Genomic DNA, 21,627 nt, shown 5'->3' on the forward strand with positions numbered 1-21,627 from the left:
ACCATTTTAAGAGACAAGAGTTTCTATAATTGACTATCCGCGCGTGGCCTGCCGGAATACTGGTACGCGAGTATAGCTTTTTGTGGCTCGTTTATTAATCCATAATTAAAAACAAAACAAGGAGAATTGAATTGAGAATGAATCAAAATTGGATTCTTGTTAATGTAGTTTACTAAACTATTTGGAATCAAAGTAGAAATGATGTTGATTTCATATAAATTGTATAATAATTCACTTGCATCGGAATTGAAACAAGCTTGATTACCAGACTCCCCTTGTTTAACAAAATGTTTTCATGCTAGTTTAATGAAATTTAATTTTCTATCATATTAATAAATTTGATCGGTGTAAGATTTTCTTTGAATAAAAAGAAAAAGAAAAATAACCCTCTCAGTTTTCAAGTTTCAACATCGTTTCCCTCTTGAAAACTTTTCTCTCTCGTAAAAACCAAAGGCCAAAAAACCGGAACCTTCTCACAGCCGCCGGGCTTAGCCTTTGGCTATAGGGTCGGTGTCTTCTGTTCTCTTCTTCCCTCTATCTTTATCCATGGTTTGTTTTGAACTTCATCTCAGCTCTCTGAGCTTTTGTCTCAGTTTTCTCCCTTCACATCGCAACCCCTTTTCCCCTCCCCATCACACCCTTCATTCCTTCCTCTCCCTAATCCCCCAATCTTTTCCAACCCATAATCATGAATTACATCTCCGAGTGTTGGACTCCATCTTGACACAAGCAGACCCACAATCGTAGGCCACTGCCCATCCGGCTCGCCGGAAAATTTGATTCTGCTCAACACTCTCATCTCTATCTATTTTCTGGTTCGTGTTCTCTTTTTAGTTTGGGGCGATATTTTCCTTGGCAGAGAATGCGGCGGCAGTGGACGCTGGTTTTTGTTGCTTTAGAGCATCTCTAAAGAATATGTCATAATTTAAATGTTAAATGTTAATATAAGAATATGTCATAATTTAAATGTTAAATGTTAATATAATAGCTGATGTAGTAATGTTAAATTTTCTTTTTTTTCTAACCAATATATTTTTTTTTATAAATGATATTTATATGACTTATTTTAAAAAGAAATTAATTAAAATACATTTTTCAAGATTTATAATTGATGCATTAATAGGATCTACATAATAAAATAATTAAAAAAAATTTGACATCACATTTTCTCGTATGTCAATCCACATAGGATTGACATATCGGTTGGAGCTTATTCCTACTTTCAAATTTGATTACATGGAATTTCACATCTCTTTGGAGATGGTTTTAGTTTAAGGTTCATTTTGCGTTTGTCTTTTATTGTTGCCTACGGGCTTAAATTTGTTGGGCCTCCTTTTAAGTCCAGTCATGGGCCGTACCGTGGGGAGTTGAAGAATCCGAGTCCAACAATCCAAGTGAATAATTGAAGACCAAGTCCAAATCCAAGGGCAATACGTACAAGAGAAGAATCAGATTTCAGAAGATCGCGTGAACAAGGACACTTTGGTCAATTTCCATTTATCCATTCCTCCTCTACCTATTTTTCAGTTGCGTGCTCGAGACTGACTCCCTCCTTGTATAAACACATAATAGCATATAATTTAGAGAGTTTTAACAAAAAATTCGCGGTACTGTTTATTTTAACGAAAAATTATATTTTTACACTAAAAAGTCAATCATGGTACTATTCACTTTACTTTTTATTTTGTCGTTATCGTTAAAACTTAAAATTTTCAAACTCTTTTCATTTGTTTTTCTTATAATTTACGCAATCCACCAACACCATGTTTGTTTTAGTTTTAGTTACTACCCTTTTTGCCTATTTGAACACCCTCATTTAATCTTTTATATATATATATATATTTTATAAGAATTAAATCGTGTGACAATTCACTTTTTTTATTTTTTTATTTATTGTTTTATTTTTTTAATTTTATGTTACTTATTTTTATTAAAATATGTGTGGGTTTTTATTTTGTTTATTTTTTTTTCAAAATTATAATGAAAGAAAGACAATTTAGATATTATGAAAAGCTTTACTTTTTGTGTTTTTTTCTTTCTCTTTGAGTATATATGGATTAGGTAGCCCTTTAATTGAACTAATTGACTATTTAAACCTACACTCCAAAATAAAATTACAAAAAAGTATAAAGAAGGGTGCGGTGGTGCTAATATTTGAAAGCACAAAATGGAGGGATGAGAATGAAATATTGAAATCAAATTAAACCAAACCAAAATATGAACGATATAAAAAGCACGGAAGCAGCAGGCTCCAATCCACAATCCAACCCCATAAACGTCACCATGAAAGGTGGCGCTGCCACTGGCGGCAGTCCTAGTTTCAACAACAACATTACTACTACTAGTGACCAAACGACGACGTCTACGTCCTCCTGGGGCACGTGGGAGGAGCTCCTGCTAGCATGCGCCGTCAAGCGCTACGGCGTCCACGACTGGGACACCGTCGCCCTGGAACTCCAAGCCAAGACCTCTCTCCCTCCCCTCCTCACCACCGCCTCCAACTGCAAGCTCAAGTACCTCGACCTCCGCCGTCGTTTCCGCTCCCGCCACCAAAACGACGACGTCCCTCCAGACGCCGACGACAATCACCACGATCCTCATAACAATAATACTAACAATATTCCCTGGCTCGACGACCTCCGCAAACTCCGCGTCGCCCAGCTCCGTCAAGAGCTCCATCGCTACGACGTCTCCATCGTGTAATTCTTTTTATTTTTCATTTTTTTTATATTTAAATTTTACGTAAATTTTTAGATCTGAGTCGGAGCGACTTGTTTTGATTGAATTGGATTAATTTTGGCAGGTCGTTGCAGTTGAAGGTGAAGAGGTTGGAGGAGGAGAGAGAAGAGAGCTTCAAAGACGACGACCCCAAACCAGATCTGGAGGACCAGCAGCAGCAGGACTCCAATCGACACAGATCAGAAAACGACAAAACAGTTCAAGGCGAACCGGACGGGTCGAAACCGGACCACGAGAACCAGTCGGTGAACGGCTCCAATTCGACCTGCTCCAAAAACCTGGACCACGACAACAAGTCCGGTCCAGAAGATCGCGCTCTCTCTGAACCGGGCCTGCTCCCGGCCGGTTCCGCTGAACCTTCCAAAGGGACGGGGAGTGGGCAGTCGGATTCGGACTCGGACAAAGGAAGCTCGGAAACGGTGGCTAAGAACCGGAAGGAACCGGGCCGGCAAGGGAAAGGTGGGGGCGACTCGGCGGATAAGATGAGGGAGAGCAGCGAGGCGCAGAGTTCGGTTAGCTTAACGAAAAAATGGAACGGCAAACGACGCCGTATGATGGAGGTCCCAGAGGAGCAGCAGCAGCACAATAACGGAGATGTATCGTTGGTGAAATCACAGCCGTTGGTTGAGGTGTTGCAGTTGATACGTGCGCAAGAGTATGGCTCGTTGTTCGAGCGACGGCTTCCGGCCCAGGTATTTTTTTTTCTTATTTCTTTATTTGTGTGTTACATTTTACCGAGTTTTACCAATCCACCTAGGCTAGTAAATAATAAACTTAAATCGGACGCACGTAGGATGAGTTTGAACGAATCAGGTTAACGTGTCATGTAATTTCATAACGAAAAACGAAGAGGATTCCTTTCACCAAATTCATCTAATTCGAGCTTTTGAAATTTGATTAAATTACTAAAGTTAGTATAACTTTTAAAAGAAACCTTGTTTTTAGTTGTTGGATCAAATTTCAAAGTTCTAAATTTATTGATTGGGTGAATTTTATAGAAAAAATCTGAAGAGAATCCCTTTCCCGAAAACATCATCTCTGCCAGATCTACCAAACATGCATACACCAAAACGAAAGCAAGATAGTATCGCCAAAAAACAAAACAAAAAACAAATTTGTTTTAATCAAAATCTAATTGAATTTTGTGATAAAATTTAGTGCGTATAATTTCGAGATAACAAGGGTGTTATGGTTTACTATGGGACAACAAGTGGTCATGTTGTTTCAAAAAATTGGGGACCACTCCAACAAAAATGGTTTTTTTTGTTGGTTTGAGGGAAGTAAGTTGAAAAATACGCATGCGGCTGGAAATATTCTAGCCCTACGGCAGGGGGTCTAGGTTTTTGAAGGAAACTCTCTAAAATGCTATTGGCTACATGCATTTTTGTTAAGATATTTACATACTTTTATGTTTTATTCTAAAAATCTCCGCCTAAAGCCGTTTAGGTTCCACATAGGCGCTAGGCGGCTCGTCATTGTTTCGATTAATGTGTATGCGTTTGAAAATTAAGAAATGACATCTATACCTGCTGAGGTGCCTGCCTAGATCATCTTTGTACTTGCCTAACCCATCCAAATCCGCTTAGGCACCACCCAAGTTGCCACTCACTTAAATGGAAAATAGATAACTTTAATTTTGTATTTTATTTTTTTTTAATAAATTGTAAGAGTATTGTTGCATACTTAAATGACCACACATTATATCCTTGTTCCCCATGTCTCATTATGGTCCAATACTTCATAATACATGTCCTTCTATTTTGTAGTTTATAATAAAATTATATATATTTTAAGTATAAGCAGACATTTATTTACACGAAATATAATAATTTTTTTTAAATCTTCATAGGCGGCTAGGCCCCAGTCTGCCATTGACTAGCGCCTAACATCTATAAGAATCTTGATTTTATGAATTAAAAGCTAGTATAAATAATATTTTCATAAAATATTTAGATTTGAATTTATGCCCAACTCCCACATCCCGGGTAATATTATAATTTTCTAAAATTAAAAAAGAAATTATAATTTGGATGTTAGTTATGTCACATATGGTGTGTTGTTTGTATTTCCTAAACAACAACGCTAGAGTCATCTAGATAAAAAAAATTTATACAACTAAAGCGAGTGAGAGAATAATTTGATTATTAACTTCTCTCACTTACTAATGAAAAAAGTTCTAATCAAAAGCCGTTTGCACTTCAAATTGTATTTTCTTCAAAATTTAAATTAGAATATTTTTCAAATGGTAGAAAACATTGTACCACTGATGTAAATGTCTTTGGATTTTTCTTTCTTTCTTTTTTTTTTTTTTTTCTATAGTACAAACAATATTATTATTTTAATCTATACGAAGAAGAGAGAGGTTTGAACCGAAAATGGGATCCTAATTACTGTGGCAATTCTCTACTTTTGAGAAAGAGAAAGAGATCTTTTCCGGATCTCTTCCTTCAAAACCTGCAGATCAAGTGATCTAGATCTTTGAAATTTAATCCAACGGTTTTAATGTCCAGGCCCTTGAAAGTTATAATAAATTTTTATTGTTATAAAATTTCAAAAATCAAGATCATTTGATTTACGGGCTTTGAAGAAAGAGATCGGGAGAGGATCTTTTTCCCTACTTCTGTTAATAGCGTAAGATGCGTGAGGGTAGGTCGTGGAGCATTGCGCTGAATGTGTAAACTTATAAATAAAACGTGTCATACAAATGCGGTGAATTTGCCCCCATCATGGACCCCATTAGGCATTAGGCATGGCTTGGCTACCTCCTCTTTTCATCACACATCATTTTTTTCCCTAAAATCTTTTGGGTTGATACTTTTTTTTAAAGATCCAGATTCTTTTGTTGCTATATGCCTTTTTTAAACACTCCTTTCTTTGGTTTTTAGCGAAAATATGGTTTACAAAAAAGCAATAGAGAGAAGTGCCTTCATTTATGTTGATTTAATTCAATTTAATTTATTTATTTTTTGCAATATGGGCCCACTTGGTGGATTGTGAGATTTTTTCTTTTGGGCCTGAGGTGGACTGTGAACTCTTGAAATTCCCCTGTGACTAGTGGGGCCCTTATTTTTGTTAGTTGAGACATGCGTGAACATGTAGAACACATTTTTATAATGGGCAAATCAAAGCCCACTTGTGTTTTGAAATGGCAATTGTCAACTCTGGAAGTTATTAGTTACTAGTTTTCACACCAGGAGGATACTCACGGGATCCTGGAATCTTCTAATCACATCTGTTCATTGTATATCGTACGATCAAAAATCATTGTAAATTGTTTTATTTAAAATTGAATATAAACAGTACCTGATAAAAATTGACCGTACGATATATGATGAACGGATGTGGTTAGAAGATCCTCTCGTTTTCACACACACTAAAATGGACGTATAAAATACATTCACCGATGAGTGATGACTAGTAAACTTTTGGGGTGCGGATGAAAATTTTAAACCGAACGGAAGCATATGAATACATGATGCTGTGTGATCAATGTGCAGGAAAGCGATAGGTACAAGAGCGTTGTCCAGCAGCATGTAGACCTGGAAACTATACAAACAAAGCTCCGCAAGGACGCCTACTCATCCTGCTCTCTCTCCTTCTACCGAGACCTGCTCCTCCTCTTCAACAATGCCGTCGTCTTCTTCCCCAAATCCTCCCTCGAGTCAAGGACTGCTCACCAACTCCGCCGCCTCGTCTTGAATGAAATGAAGAAGAAGAATCTCATCACTCGGCCCAACCACGACCCTTCATCTGAGCCATCAGACTCCGTAGTTCCTGCACCCGCCACAAGTCAGCAACCCAGGCGCCCTGAGCAGCTTGAAAGATCAGATTCCTTGCTTGCCAAGCAAAAGTCTACTGCACCCATCATTGTCTGCCGCAAAAGGAGCTCCATTTCGTCAAAACCTTCCGCGGCTGCTTCTAGCTTTGGTCAGACTCTGAAAGGAGATGAGAAGAAGAAAGCAGCAGCTTTTGATCTTAAACCGTCCATTAACGCCACCAAGGCCTCTTCTGATGATCATGCAGCAGCTGAAAAGCATGGCAGTTCAGTAGTAGTAAAGAGTGCTGCTGCTGCTAAAGCCAAAGACAACCCCGTGATCACTGGAACCAGAAGCTCGAGAAGGACGAGTATGAGTACTGCTCATCACGAGAATAATAATGGCAGTGCTTCCAAGAAGAAACAAAGTGCGAGCCCGGCAAGTTTGAAAGCCGAAACTCCCAAACCGGATAAGAAGGGGAAAACGGAGGCAGCAGGGTCGGACAAAAAGCGAAGTGCAGCAGCTGATTTCTTGAAGAGAATCAAGCGCAATTCACCTGCGGACACACTGAAGAGTGGTGGCACTGGCACCGGCACTAGTTCTAGATCAGGTGGAGAGCAAAAGAGGAGGGGAAGTGGTGGTAAGGTTGACAAAGTTAAAGAAAGGGTGTTAAGGCAAAGTGGCGATAAGAAGAAACAAGCCAAGGAAGAAAGCAGCAGTCCATCCAAGCGAAGTGTAGGAAGGCCGCCCAAGAAGGCGGCAGCTGAGGCTGCAATTGTAGCAGCTTCACCAAAGCGGCCACGGGAGAGCGGAGGACAGCAAGAGGCTTCTAAGCGGCCTAAAAAACGGTCTAGAAGGTAAATTAATCGTCTAGCTTTATGCATGGCCATGGACATGAAGAAGGTATAACTTTATTTATGTATTCTAGTGAGGGATAGGGGAAAGTAGAAAGTAGCATTAGGCAGATAGTACTCCCTGATCACTAATCCCTAGGGTTTTTGTTTCGGTCGATATATTTCAAGTGTATGCTTGAACGATTTATGGTTTTTGTAGTACAATCGCTGTTTTGTGTCAAAATATCCATTACAAGCGTATGTAATATAATGTACAGAAGTACTTGTGTAGAATTAACCCCAGAAATAATGGTGTACCGTGTCAAATTAGAAAGACTCTGTTCTTGATCAGTGATAGTTTTCTTGTTTCTGTTAAGCCCCTTTCCTATGTGGTAACCCCTGCTTCCGTCAGAGAAGTTTGTGATTCATTCTGCTATTTGTATCCTTTTCTCTCCCTTTGAGGGCGGAGGATGACTAAATGAGGGATGCTCCTAGAACTGAACTGTGAAAATGAATCGAAACAGATTTCTGTTGTCCTTATGTTCCCTTACCCATGTCCTGTTATCATCCAAGTCAAAAATCCTGGCAAACAAAATCGTAGAAATGGGCGAGGAGCACAAGTTGCTTCCATGATTTGTTCCCGACATCCTCGTCAATGGTTTCCAGCACTGCCAGTGCACTACTCACAAGTTGAATTGGTGCCACCCTTGCCTTCTTCCGAAGTTTGATCAAACCTACTAGTTTTACATCTTATAATACTATTGCCTCTAATGATCTCGGTCTTACCGTATTTTTGTGCTCTAAAATCAAGAATTTGATGACATGAATTAAGATACAGAGAAGAAACCGCCATTGTTGACCAAAAACAGAAATACAAGGTTGCTTAGAGCCCAATACTTCGTATTTGCATGTATATGTATGCGTATGTATAATAAAGACAGTCAATTACCATGTACGGATTCAGATACAAGGAAATCCATTTTATGTTTTCTAAAGACAAAGTTGTTCCCTAAAATAGCTTAAGGTGCACATGCAGCATACTTGTGCATGCACGTTATTGAATTTATTTATTTACTAAATTAAATATCACCACCGACGTTGCTTAGTGCATCTCCATCCGTTTTAGGAGGACAAGGGTAAGGACAAGGACAAAGAAATAATAATTGTCCTTAGGCAAGTCCACTTGTTGGGGAAGAGGGACAGCAAGGGCTAAAACAATTACTTTCACATGTATATTTTTTATTTTTTTTCTTTATGTTTTCTTGGGAGGTAGCAAATAAATATCGGAGATTGTAGTAAAACTAAATACTGAGTTGTGGTGGAGAACGAAGAATATGTTGGGTAATTACTGGTTTTTCTTTTTTTTCCTTTTTGAGAATTTTTAACTTTAAAATAATCCTGGCTGTTGATTTTTAAAATTATTATCGTTGGATGGCCCAAATCTGGCCACCTGGAAGCTGCACGTGGATGGGCCACACAGTGGCAATTACTGTAGCAATAGGGCGCAAGGCCAAGCAAAGGAAGCAAGCTCAGCTGAAAGGGCAACTTTTTTGGGTTGGAGGCAATTCAACCTAATTTTGCTAGGGCAAAAAAGGGGCCGGCGAGATGCTCTTATGGCTCACGCCCTCCCAATTCTGACACGATCACTACATAAAAACGGAACTGGATCCCCTTCGGATCCAAGGGATCTAAGCACATTAATCAATGTATTTGGGTTATTAAAATTTGATCCAACGGCTATAAACAGGAGACATTCTTTGAATGTTATAATAATTGTAGCCGTTTGATAAAATTTCAATAACCCGGTCCATATGCATTGATTAGTGGGGTTAGATATTTTTGGATCCAAAGGGGATCCAGTTCCTATAAAAACGTTATGGAGAGAGGCTAAAAACGTTATGGAGCAAGTTGGATGTTATAAGTGGAAATTCTGCGGAACCAGCCCTCTACTTTCAAGTATATAAATAGTGCTGGAGTAGATTTGACAATGTTGTTTATTTAAAAAGAAAAACCTCCCCTTTAAAAAAGCAGGGCGTACACAAAAGTGATTTTTGTGGGTGTCGATTGTGATGTACACATTTAAGGAGTTTGTATAAACTCTAAACTCGAATTTATGTTTTTATGTGAATATTACCAATAGTGATATGAAAGCCTTGGACTTGCTTTTCACTGTCTCAATTGATGTTTATTTATAGAACCCACCGAAATATTTTAGTGGTGGGAACAGGTTTAAATCGTCGTCCAAGTAGATCCAAAGAGGGTAGATGATATTTGAGAGCTTCGGCAAATGGCATTAGTTTGCTACTTATCCTGCACTTTGCATTCAGTTCACTCCCTTTCGAGAAATAACCTGCACCAACAAGAGCAACATGAATGATATAAGTTTGCTATCTGTTTCCGCTTCCTCAAGTTTTGCAACAAATTAAATTTGTAGCATTTTCACAGTCTCAGTGGAACTGTGGAAGGTCCTTAACTGAGGAGGTTATGATGTTGAGAAGCTATGGTGATACACACACACACATATACATGCGCGCGCACACATAAGTTTTGAGATAGATTTCTACGTTTACCCATCCCCTGCTATCATCCAAGCCACAAACTTCGGCATAAAAGTTTGAAGAAATGCACGAAATAGAGGAATTGCAGGGTGTGTTATCTGCCGAGTCAGTAGATGCTGCAACCACAAGAACAAAATGAAATGAGTTACATTTAAATTACTTTATATTTCGTTAAATGAAAATTAGGAAAACCTTTCAGGAGGTTGAAGCAGGTAATTAGTTGGGGAAAACTTACAGCCAAAGGACCGGTTCTAAACTTTATGTAAAGTTGGTAACTTTCAAGCATTCTTGATGCCATTCGGGAGGCTGCGTACACTATGCCAACACGCCACATTCTTTTCTTTACGTATCTGATCTTCATCATCGTCATCATGAACGCAAAACTTACAAGTGAGGTTGAAGATCTTTCAATTTGGACAAAATTTTGTAAATTTGGAAGATTTCAACAATATTCAAGCCTAAAACTAGGAGTGTGAGATTGCTTTGCTAGAGACAGGGTTTTCCTACGGCTACGATTTACCTTCTTAGTGCCAAGACAATTTCATCCGATATTTGAACATCTGACTCAGTTTTGGAAGCTTGATCAGGCTCATGTATAAGTTGGTAACAGTCCTGCACACAAATCACCCGATTTGTTTCCATTTTTCTGACATGCAGCCTGCTACGGATTAAATTTAATTTACATAAACAATAACGTACCTCAATTGCCATGCAACCCCCTTGACCTAGATTCGGCTGCATGGGATGAGCAGCATCACCTAGCAGAGTAACATGGCCGATTCCCCAGGTGTAAATCATGTCTCTATCATAGATAGCTCGCCGTAAAATTGTGGACTCCGCTGTTTCCTGAATTATTGTAACCACTTCAGGACACGAATTACCAAATATCTCCAGGAGCATCTTCTTTCTACCTGCAGCATCTAAAGGTGATTGCTCAACAACAAAATAACAATCGAGTGACAAGCAAGCAACCAAGCTAAAGCACTTTAATCGGAGGAAATGAAGACAAACTTTTGCTTTCCAAAAACGTAGGATTAAGTTGGATCACCCAATTCCCTTTCACAGCCCACTTTATCGGTGCAGAAGTAAATGCTCTTAACTACTTAAGCTACAAACTCTTAGCAGTTGCCTTTAAAGGTTGGGAAATTTTTAATTTTGTATTGGCAAATTTGAATGGATCGTGAGTCCGCACCACAATGATTCTCTTGTCTTGAGAACAACTTTTTGTGAACCTGATTAAGTTCACGAATCGGCTATTGCAATCAATGAACCTCAGCAAGCTCACTTCAAGTAATGCACTTGTAGAATATGAGTATCATTTTATTCATGTGTTTGTTTACTAACAAGTAACAACCAAAGGAATGAAACACGAGACAAAGTCTCATTGAGTTTGGGTAGGGCACATCGGAAAAATAAACGTATGATCCAAAACCAAGGTGAGATTTTTCATAGCATATTCATTCCTTCTGATTTGTACCAAGTAAACATGCCCCAATTTTGCATCTGATGCACTTCTTACACGAGTTTAGATACTTTTTATCTTAAGAGGACAACATGAGAGATTTGAGAAACATTGAAACCTCTTCCAATACCGAAAAGAGAAACGGCACTACGCCAAGAGAATTTTTTATTTTATTCGAAGCATAAATCAAAAATAATATTTGCACTGTGTTTTCCCTTTTTGAAGTTAACAGGATCTCCGTATCTTCTCGAGTTATCAGTACAAACTCGGGAGGGACTCCTCGAGTTGAACCGGAACCAAGAGAGTGAGAGAGTATAAGATCTCACATGTATGCAACAGCTAAAGGGCAGTAAAAATAATTTACACAAGACAGCACACTAACACTAGAAACAATGTTACAAGAGGCATCAGCTCTTTCCTATGTTAACAATGCCTGCCCACCATTTATAACGAAATTATTGCCCGACTGCAGTAACTCTTAACACCTATCGTGGAAAGACCCAAGCCCCAGAGTTTTAACACGTTGGGGTGACAAAGTTATATAATAAAAAGATATAACATTGTACAAAAAGGCGGCCTTCACTTCAACCCATATCTGTTTCACTTCCGCACCCTCATTTCCTATCTTACTGTTCCAGCCCTTCATGCGCTTTTGACTGCTTCGGATTTTAAAACCAGCCATCTATCCTTCTCAATTCCATTGATTGCCCGTGTAACAAGTGTGTTGGCGACCATCAGCTGTTTAAAGGCAAAGGTCCTACAGGAGGCATCAAGTGAGGAAATAAAACTAAAATAAGTTCACATATATACAGAAGACGCCGTCTGAAATAATTTATTAACCGAAAAATAATTGAGCTACAAACAGATGATACACACCAAAGTATTTGTTCCCATCCATACATTTCAGATATGTCTATTCTATTTCCAGAATATATATTAAGTGCCAGATTATACACTTCTGTGTTTGATGCAAATTTCTGTAAAATGACACGGAATTCATAGGGGGCTCATATGAAACTGCATAAGCAGACTTGGTGGACACTAATAAATTACAAGCTTATATGCAACAAGGCAAGCTATGAAAACCAAAACAAGATAAGCAATAATTTACCGCTTTCACCATCAGAAATATCAGCAAGCTTTGCAATTGCATCAATGAGTGCTTGTTCATGATCCTGCTCAAAGCCAATAGATCAGTTTTGGAAATAAGAACGAAAAACTTGTGATGAAACTTGAAAATGGATCAAAAGGAAAAAAAATATTTCTAAGATTATCCTTCATACTTTCAACACTTTCTTTGCTTTCTCAATTTCAACAGAGTCTGGGTGGTTTTCACCAAAGACCCTTTCTACCTGTTCAAATTTAACAAAACTTTAGTATGCATCGGGCCAATAAAAATAAATATATTGACTACACATGGATTAAAAATCTTTTACCGACCTCCTTAATTAAGGTATCTGTGTGAAGTAACTGGATATTGTCTGGAGCCTTCTTTCCAATGCCATTTTGTGATGGCGGAAAATCTTTTCTTGTTTGACCCTTTGGGGTCCCTCTACCTCTTCCAGTAACTGGAACATTGTCACGGCCTACAGATCTATTCATCCCATGACCAGATCCACTATAACCCCCACGATGAGAGATTCCAGGATCTTCACCTACCCATTGAATATCCTCTGGAGATATCTGCACAAGGAATTAAGCCAAAATGAGAAAATATGTAAAACATCTGAAATTTATATATCATCAATGAGTGAGAAAAATCCACTCGGTCATCGTTCAGAAACAGGACATGAAAACCAAATGAATTTCTGTTTCCTTCTTGTAACCCTGTTGATTCTGTCCCATTAAGTGTGAACCAAATATAGTGTTAGTATTGTAACCACAAAATATAGAGTTAGCATTCAGTCGATTAAGTTGTCAAGCTTTTTCTTTTTTAACTTTTTCATAGTTATTATGGGCGTTGAAATATTCTAAGCATACCTGATAAGGATTTCAATGTGATAGCTAGAGTGAGATGGATATCCTATGAGCATTTTCATTGGTGCTTGGTTGCACCTGTTTCTAATTTCATAATCTCTTTTAATGTTGGAATGTTAGTACTATGTGGAGCTTGTTAGGTTAAGTGATCATTTGGGACTGAACCTGGAAGGGCCAGAATGACTTCCGGGGAGAAGCAACTCCCTCCCAGAATCACTCCCAAATGGGCCCTAATTATGATTTCTTAACCATTAAGCTGTTCCTGTAATATTACAAGGCTGTTCCTGTAATATATAGACCCTTGAAACCCATAGTTTGTCCTCTCTGTCTCTCCTATCAGTTCACATCAATGTCCCTTGTCAGATACCTTTTATACTTCACAGTTTGTACACCAAAAAATTAACAAACTTTTTGAATCAAGTAATGGTGGCAACGGAATGAACAGAAGCTACTTAGTAGGAGCAAAAGGCATGGGAGCATGTTGCATTAATTATGTAGCATAAATCAGCTAACAGCACCCAATTGGACAAATAGGACAATTCAGAAAACATTGGTTAACAAAGAGTAGAAAGCAAGAAGCAACAAAAATTCATTATAGAAAATTTTTAGGAAGTCGTGTCAGAATGTTTGAAGTACATACACAGAGAACATTAAGCACTATAATATTATTACATTTTAAAAAAGCAAATTCAAGAAGAAACAAACCTCAAGTGGCCACTTATATTCAAAAGTTTACAATGCATAATTTGCAGAACACAATGTAATGAAAACGATATGTTGGCAATATAACTTCATTGCAAAGCATACCTCTGATAAATTAACCCACTCCCATGTTTCATTTACCGAATTAATATCGTAGACTAGATGATGCCGTCCCTAAAATTCAGAAATGAAAAAAACGAACAAATGTCAGGTACATGGCTTTACGTTACTTCAAACTCCTTGAACACTTGTAAGAGCAAAAGATACCTCCGCTTGATTGTAGTCTTTTATAATGGCTTCATAAAAGGTGTTGTCGTCGGGCCACCTAGTCCTTACTTTCCTCCCAATCAAGGAATCATTTGTCTTTCCTTCAGCAGGTTCATTTACAACGTCACCAATCGAAACTCTATTCGAAACTTGACCCCTTCCTGTTGGACCCGAGGAAGGGTACTGCTTCATTGAAGAAGCACCAGGCAAAATTTGACCCTGTTAGCAGAATGTGACCGAAGGAAAACAAATAAATAAGTGAATAAATAACCTGCATACTTGTTTTTTGTTTTACTCCATATTCAACTCACGGGTTTATGTTTCTTGCCCTTAGCTCCTGAGGCTGGGGCTGGGACAGATCCTCGTTTTACAGTAGACGAAGATGGCTGGTGGGATGTGGTAACTGCCTGTGGATGAAATGGTGGTGTTGGCCCAGCAAAGGACTGCGTATGTACTGACTGGGTCATCTTCTGTTTCTTGCGTGATACAGAGACAGTAGGACTAGGTATTGGATCATGCACTGCTTGAACGGTACTCAACATGCCCGATTGAACCCCACCAGCCTGTCTCCAGTCCCTGTGGGCATTGCCCAACACAGCACCCATTAAAAGACAAGAAGAAAAAAAAATCTAATGAATAGTTCCCATTTCTCAATTAAACGAAAAGCTTGTATCTTGATACTTCAATATATCAGACCTTATCCTCTCTATGACATCATCTGCAGCATTAACCCGTCCTAGAAGTTCTTTGTGCTCCTCATTCGATAACCTCAACTCCTTTCTAAGGTTTGTTAACAGACCTTCCTTTTCCTGAGAAAATACATATATGTAGCACTCATTTAAACCTGATCAAACAAATTAAAATTTGATCCATGAAAAAAATAGATCACAAAAGTACCCAAGTAATGGCATCAGCTTGAGCTTTAAAGGCTCTTAGAACTGAACTGTATGCTTCTCGTTCAAGCTGGTGAATTTGTGCTTCCATGTCAGTTTCACCATACATCCTAGGATATGGGACAGAACCCCCACCAGATCTTCCATTCCCTGTAACGCGACCCCCTCGGGGAACTCTATGTTGGCGTGATGGAGGAAAATCGTCATCAGTTCCTGCAATTGTTTTTTTGGGTTCAGAATGGATGCAACAAAAATCAATAATGAGAACGAAATGAGACACGCAGTATGGCCAGAATTCACAGAAATATGGAACACTAAATTAAAAAGAGAATATCTTGCGGGTTGTCGATGCATTGTCTATGCATAACAAGCAAGGAGGTATGCATTCATCCAATTTTAGATTCAGCGCATGGACACAGTTCTACAAGCTTCTATTTGATATGTCTTTTGAGTGAAAATAATGTATAGAAAAAAGTTAAATTGCAATAAAAATTCTCAAATCTCTAACTTCTGGTACAGGTGCAAACCCAAGAACTAAATAAGTTGGCAATTTCAACCAAAAAAAAGCTGAAGTTTGCAACTAAACCAGAGGTTCCCTTCTACACATCAAGTTCAAACAGCTGATTAGCTGCACCACGAGTTTTATTTGTAAAACGAAGACCACGTCAGGAAAACCCATCTTTAGAGAACAACTTCCAGACTAATTAGATCCTTGAGATACATTAAACTACCTTTCCCATATCAAGTATAACTTAAATAAACAACATCCGGGCCCCAAGAAGATCATCTCCCCTGCTGTTACCGGATGGTCTATGGCTTCTAATTTTAATTCTGAGAAAGCTTGAAAGTTTCAGGTCTTACTTGCTTGGGAGCCTCCTGCGACCGGTAAGTTTAAACATAATGTTGATGGTTCTCGGAGGAGGGGAGAGATTTTAGAAGTAGAGATATGGGGATTATTGTTTGGACTCAAACTTGCTGTTGATAAAGGTATAAGCAATCTTATAGTTGAGATGGACTCCGCCATTGCTGTTCAGCTTATCCAGATGTATGAGCTTGCAAGTTTTCGCCCTCTTTCTGCATTGGTTGCTAGCTGCTGTTCTTTAATGAGACAGATCAATAATTGTGAAGTTTGCCATGTCTACCGGGAGAAAAACTGCGTGGCAAACTGTCTAGCTAATTGGAGTCCTAATTTGGGTTTAGGCGTTTTTTATTTTGATGATCCTCCTTACTGGGTTGGATCTAGTTTAGTTGGTAATGTATTAGGGGTTTCCAGGACCCATTGATTTGGATGGATAACTTAGTGTAGCAGGTTTTGGGGTTCATTTCCCCCAGTTTACCAAGAAAAATAAACAAACATCCAGAACCTCTCAAGTCATATTTATATTAAACCAGTTAAACTGCTAGTATATGTCATAATGTATTGTATGGCACAGGAAGCATGTTGTCAGATAAATACATCCCAAATACAATGGTGAGATACGCAGGAGATGGGAAAAGAAATGTGTGAAAAGAGATACTAATGAAAAGAAAGTGTAATACATCATAACATAGGTTTTTATTTCACAAGATATTGTAACTCAGGTATGGCATGGAATATGCTTAACCATAGTAGACTTTGTTTAATAACTGAAACTAAATATAAACCGGACTTCAAGTACATAAACTAGTGCCTACCAACACTGGAAAGAAGTTCAAATGGTGCACAGAGTAATAACCCACATACAGTGTAGGTGCTCTCCTTGAAGATTCAAGGGCTCTTTTCTGTCAGCAGATACTTTTGCTGACCCTATGCCATAACATGCATATTTGCTTTGGGTGATATTACCCCAATATAAATAAATACATAATCATGCTTAAAAAGATGATTTCTTTTTCTTATTAAATAATTTCTTGTGCATTGAAAAGAACTTGGAAAAACCAATGTCTCAAAATCCAAAAAGATTCCTTCTTTTTTCCCTCAACTTTGGAATATGGTCTGCAGCGGTATTTGCAAAGGAACAACAGACAGTCTAGAGCTTTACCGATGTTAATTCTCAAGTATATGTTAAATTATTTGTATTTAATTCCTACTTCTTCTTTCTTTCACGTTCTCTTATCTAAGTATGAAGTTGTCTGAAACAATCAAAACCTCACTCTGTGTCAACTAATGAATGGTCTGAATTGTGAACAAATCGATTTCAAATCCTCCTTCAGCAACCTAATAACACATAAATCATCGATCCCAAAATAACCCAAGTTCCAAAAACCAAGAAGAGCTCATTAATGTATATGACTGTATATAGTAATGAAGTAAATTACTTCGATGTGAATGTATCTACAATCCCTGACACTAAAGCTCCAAATTCAAATGGTCAAGCTGTGTCAGAAAAACACATCTAATGTGGCCAAGAAAGTGAATTTAAGTTGCTAAACACCATCATTACATTGGGGAAAACCCTAATTCCTTCACTGCAACAAACCCCAAAACCCCCGATTACTGTTCCGAGTGGCATACACAGATTTTTTTTTAAAGAGAATTATGATAAAAAAGTAACCCAAAACCCAAAGTAAGCAGAGAAATCACTTCAAAAACCCTAACTACTGGAAAAAGGAATCTTTGAAAGGGAAGCTCACCGCTGCTATCGTACGGCTCGTAGTCCATGAGCAGTTGATACAGCCTCAATCAAACCCAAATCCAAAAACCAACAATTTCTAGCGCTGAACTTGGCAGCGATTCCAAACCACTCCCAGAGACTTTGAGGTCCTAACAACACCAAACGACGCCGCAAGATACCGGCAGCTAAACGTCGTCGTTGTGGAAGATTCAAGAGTGTACCTTGTATGTTCTGCAGGGAACAGAATTGGAGGAAGAGAAGTGGGGGTTTTGAAGAGTAGAGAGAGTGAAATTAGCGGCGGTCGGACTTGGAGGAGAAATCACTGCCACTGGAGAAGAATACCCACACTCTCTTCACAGTATTATAATAGGCCGAGATTTTTTTTTCTTCTTTTTCCTTTTTGGAAAGGAGGTTTTTTTTTTTTTTTTTTTTTTTTTTTTTTTTGGATATTTTCATCTTAGCCTAAATTTATTTTAACCAAAAATCATATTATAATTTTATTTAATGAAAAAAAACATAAAGTTTAATAAAAAAAATCTTAAATTTTAATAGAAAAGAATAAAAGAACTTAAATTTTAATGATGAAGACATAATTTTAATATTAAAAAAAAACTGACACACAGGACATGTGCGTCCTCACATATACTGTTTATGAAATTTACCACAATGTTTATAAAACTTAATAGTATTACACTATTTATGAAACTTACTACACTATTTATAAGACTTACTACATTGTTTATGAAACTTAATGGTACTACACTATTTATGAAACTTAACAATATTATACTGTTTATGAAACTTAACGGTACTATACTATTTATAAAACTTAATGGTACTGCACTATATATGAAACTTAACGGTACTACACTGTGTATATATTATGTCTTTTGTCTTAAGTAGGTAAGAGTGAAATCTACATATATCAGTTATATATATATATATTTTATTTATTATATACATGAAAATACATCGTACGAGATCCTAGTATCTTCCCTCACATTTTTTTACATACCTACAATAGTAAATGTAGCTCTCCATCCAATTTCTTGATCTTGGGTGTCATCTTGGAGAAATTTTTCCTTGTGCTGTAACACAAGTGGTATACCACATGTTATTATGTAAGTGGTGGAAAATTTTATTTTTTATGTTATTAATTTTTTAATACAAGAATCTCACCACTTGTATAAAGACACATGATGTACCACCCTATGTCTAGACACATTGAAAAATCTCTCATCATCTTGAGTGCTACTGGGAAAGAACACCATGAAAATAAAAATAGGAAATGTAATTTGATTTGAAGTTTTTTTCCTATTCTAAGCAAAAAAGTAAAATAAAATAAAGCCTCTTAATGCAATGGGTGAAAAGAGGGGAGTGTGAAAAAGGGGAGTTTGTGTTTTTATTTTATTCTTTTGTCCTTATCATTAAATAAAGTTAGTAAATGATTTTTTATTAAAATGTAAATATTTGAAGTCATTTTAATTAGTTTTTTTTTTGGGTCAAATTAGTAAGGAGGTTTTAGTATATAAAAATATAAAAATATATTAAATTTAATAGAACTCCATTAATTTTGAATTATTATTTTAGTCTACCAATTTTAACTAATTTGAATTTTTTTTTTCTATTTTCAGCATCTCTATTTTAATGTTATATAATGTTTTTTCCTTATCAATAATATTCTATAATGTTTAAACTTTGGGATAAATTCTCTCATTCTTCACTAAAATTATCTTGCCACACTATCCACAATATTAATATAATTCTTGTTTGCACCATACTTTACCAATCCTGAATTACCAAGCATCGGTCAACTTCTACCTTCAGAGACCCACTGAAGGATTCATGATGAGGCACTTTTGCCGAAGCACATGAGTTCCTCTCTAATCAAAAAACCAATCATAACACGACACATGTCAACATCAGAATAAAACCTTAGAGTCCCACATCAATCGCGAAAGGAAAGGAGCGACTCTCTTCAACTATAAAGGAAGACAATTCTCCTACAATTAGAGGTTAATGTCACTACTGTACTTAAACTCGTCATTAGAACCCACAATGATGATTATGCTTAAACCTATGTATTATGTAAACTTTTCACTGTTAATGAGAACTCCTATATCCATAGACGTAGCCAAACTCAGGATGAACTAGGTACATCTTGTGTTTACTTCCCTATCCTTATCTCTTTACATATTATCCATACTAGGTGACTGGAGCAATCATGCAAATGTTACAAACTTGACATTTTACGTTGTTCAAAAGTCTCATTGATTTTGTGCATCAACAACTATAATTTTTGGCATCGAGTTTAGGGGTTATTTCTGTATTGTTGTGTTTAAAAAGAAAAATATTCATGTTATATTGTGAAAACGGTAATGCTAGGAAGATTAAATTTTTAACCAAATTTTGTAAATCAAATTATGTTGATGAACGTTCTTATTTCTTATTGGTGACAAATAATTTGGTTAGCAAATTTGGTATAGAAATTTGGTATTCCTAACATTATCCTTGTGAAAATAATCAATTATACAAAAGCAATTATTTTTTTAGTAAAATTTGTAAAGGTGTGACCATAAAAAACAAATGGTTTTTTTGGTTGAAACTATATGGCTTTTTCGTTTAAAAATGATCGTAATTCAATAAGTAAGACATCACAAATTAAGTCCGGTTGATCATCAAACCAACAAGAATCCAAATTGAAAAACAAAACCATACCAACTAGTTTATGTGCTACTAAATTAGCAGACTAAACTGAATTAGCAAGTCAAAGACCTTTCCTAACTGGAGAAACTCTGTGGACAAAACCTCCCACAAATTCACATTGTTGTCACGAAAACCCACCCCAAATGCCCCCCTGTTTTGTTTGAGCCATGGACAGCCCTATCAAAGTTAACTTTCAGCCATGACGGAGGGGGAGGGGACCCTGAAGACGGGGACGACAACGGTACGGATGTAGGGACTGGTTGAACCACCAAAAAATCCTGGAACCATAAAAAACAACGTTATGTACAACTTCTGTGGTTTGTGTATGATGACTGAAATTGACACAATCATGTTTTTAGGATTGTTTTATTAACGGTCCACGTGTTGTCGAATACACCCCATGTTAGAATTTAATACTAAATATGTTTTTTGTACTAATATGAATGTCTACTTAGGTCCTGTAAATGCTCTTAACTAGACATTGCCAGGAAAATTTATCAATGCAACTTGCTTCCCTGTATCCAGAATACACAAATCATGAACACACACGATCCTGCTACAAATAGGAACCAAATATAAGTGATTGCAATTTTGACAACAACTTATACGCCCAGTGGTGTTCTACTAACAAATAAAAGGAATCTATTACACTTTGTCATGCTTGGACTTCTATTTTTGTTAGAAAGAGATTGGTTATACTTGAAGGTGGCTTCTGCCTTTGTTCTACTTTAATAGCAAGGCCTCCGAGAAGGAAATGTTCATGTATGTATGAAGAAAAAAAAGGATATGGAAGGAAATGTTCCTGTTCAATTTTTCCCCGTAGGTTTATGAGGACACTGGTATGGCACAGTATTGAATAGAAAATGGGTTTGTACATGAATATTCTTCTCCGGTGATGTTCGCACACAAGAATTTTGTCTGTTGTGGTCGTGGTGAAGACGAATACTTGAGATTGGTTTTGGCATGTGATGTGTGGAGTGTGTGGGTGTGTGGGTAGTTTAGGTAACTAAATGAGATGTATTAAGATATTTTTTGGTGGTGACGAGGTCTTGCCCTTACATCATGACATGAGTTCGAACCTTGTTGGCTTCCTAATTTAACAAATCTATTGTTTGATAATAAATAAACAAATAAAAAAAGA

The 21,627-nt window shown here is 37.2% G+C and overlaps 3 protein-coding genes across 6 annotated transcripts; 1 reads left to right on the plus strand and 2 right to left on the minus strand.

The window, feature by feature from the left end:
- The first annotated feature begins 2,116 nt into the window (after nt 1-2,116).
- Nucleotides 2,117-7,703, plus strand: LOC137747356 (uncharacterized). The gene is made up of 3 exons (XM_068487452.2): nt 2,117-2,699; nt 2,804-3,431; nt 6,237-7,703. Exons 1-3 carry the CDS (start codon nt 2,218-2,220, stop codon nt 7,353-7,355), a joined length of 2,229 nt encoding a protein of 742 aa, XP_068343553.1. The 5' UTR covers nt 2,117-2,217; the 3' UTR covers nt 7,356-7,703.
- Nucleotides 7,704-9,250: 1,547 nt separating this feature from the next.
- Nucleotides 9,251-10,791, minus strand: LOC137748114 (zeaxanthin epoxidase, chloroplastic-like). Its single transcript, XM_088700547.1, has 4 exons — nt 10,585-10,791; nt 10,406-10,497; nt 10,121-10,235; nt 9,251-10,001 (listed from the first exon to the last, which is right to left on the minus strand). The coding sequence occupies exons 1-4, from the start codon at nt 10,783-10,785 to the stop codon at nt 9,894-9,896; spliced, it is 516 nt and encodes a 171-aa protein (XP_088556673.1). The 5' UTR covers nt 10,786-10,791; the 3' UTR covers nt 9,251-9,893.
- Nucleotides 10,792-11,474: 683 nt separating this feature from the next.
- On the minus strand, nt 11,475-18,207 carry LOC137747280 (protein EMSY-LIKE 3). 4 transcript variants are annotated; one of them, XM_088679639.1, is made up of 10 exons: nt 17,800-18,207; nt 15,191-15,399; nt 14,990-15,102; nt 14,605-14,869; nt 14,294-14,512; nt 14,132-14,200; nt 12,784-13,030; nt 12,631-12,695; nt 12,459-12,522; nt 11,475-12,104 (listed from the first exon to the last, which is right to left on the minus strand). In XM_088679639.1, the coding sequence occupies exons 1-10, from the start codon at nt 17,825-17,827 to the stop codon at nt 12,082-12,084; spliced, it is 1,302 nt and encodes a 433-aa protein (XP_088535765.1). In that variant the 5' UTR covers nt 17,828-18,207; the 3' UTR covers nt 11,475-12,081. The 4 variants fall into 4 exon arrangements, with proteins under 4 accessions (XP_088535765.1, XP_088535770.1, XP_068343462.1 ...); XM_068487361.2 differs by having other exon boundaries at nt 11,839-12,104; nt 12,631-12,699; nt 12,788-13,030; nt 17,800-18,154; XM_088679644.1 differs by lacking the exon at nt 14,132-14,200 and having other exon boundaries at nt 17,800-18,154.
- Nucleotides 18,208-21,627: the final 3,420 nt, after the last annotated feature.

Source organism: Pyrus communis, chromosome 2, assembly GCF_041283825.1.
Source record: "Pyrus communis isolate YQ-2024b chromosome 2, ASM4128382v1, whole genome shotgun sequence".
Classification (NCBI taxonomy): Eukaryota; Viridiplantae; Streptophyta; class Magnoliopsida; order Rosales; family Rosaceae; genus Pyrus; species Pyrus communis.

Bases quoted from the DNA above. Each gene is read 5' to 3' on its own strand.
- LOC137748114 (XM_088700547.1), bottom strand. From the start codon at position 10,785: ATGCTCCTGGAGATATTTGGTAATTCGTGTCCTGAAGTGGTTACAATA. The intron at 10,236-10,405 runs GTAAATCGTAGC...GATGAAGATCAG, and splicing joins ATTGTCTTGGCACTAAGAAG to ATACGTAAAGAAAAGAATGT. The intron at 10,002-10,120 runs GTAAGTTTTCCC...TTGTGGTTGCAG, and splicing joins TTAGAACCGGTCCTTTGGCT to CATCTACTGACTCGGCAGAT.
- LOC137747356 (XM_068487452.2), top strand. From the start codon at position 2,218: ATGAACGATATAAAAAGCACGGAAGCAGCAGGCTCCAATCCACAATCC. The intron at 2,700-2,803 runs GTAATTCTTTTT...TAATTTTGGCAG, and splicing joins CGCTACGACGTCTCCATCGT to GTCGTTGCAGTTGAAGGTGA. The intron at 3,432-6,236 runs GTATTTTTTTTT...ATCAATGTGCAG, and splicing joins AGCGACGGCTTCCGGCCCAG to GAAAGCGATAGGTACAAGAG.
- LOC137747280 (XM_088679639.1), bottom strand. From the start codon at position 17,827: ATGGACTACGAGCCGTACGATAGCAGCG. The intron at 15,400-17,799 runs GTGAGCTTCCCT...AAACAATTGCAG, and splicing joins CGAGCCGTACGATAGCAGCG to GAACTGATGACGATTTTCCT. The intron at 14,870-14,989 runs GTCTGATATATT...CAATGCCCACAG, and splicing joins GATGTCATAGAGAGGATAAG to GGACTGGAGACAGGCTGGTG.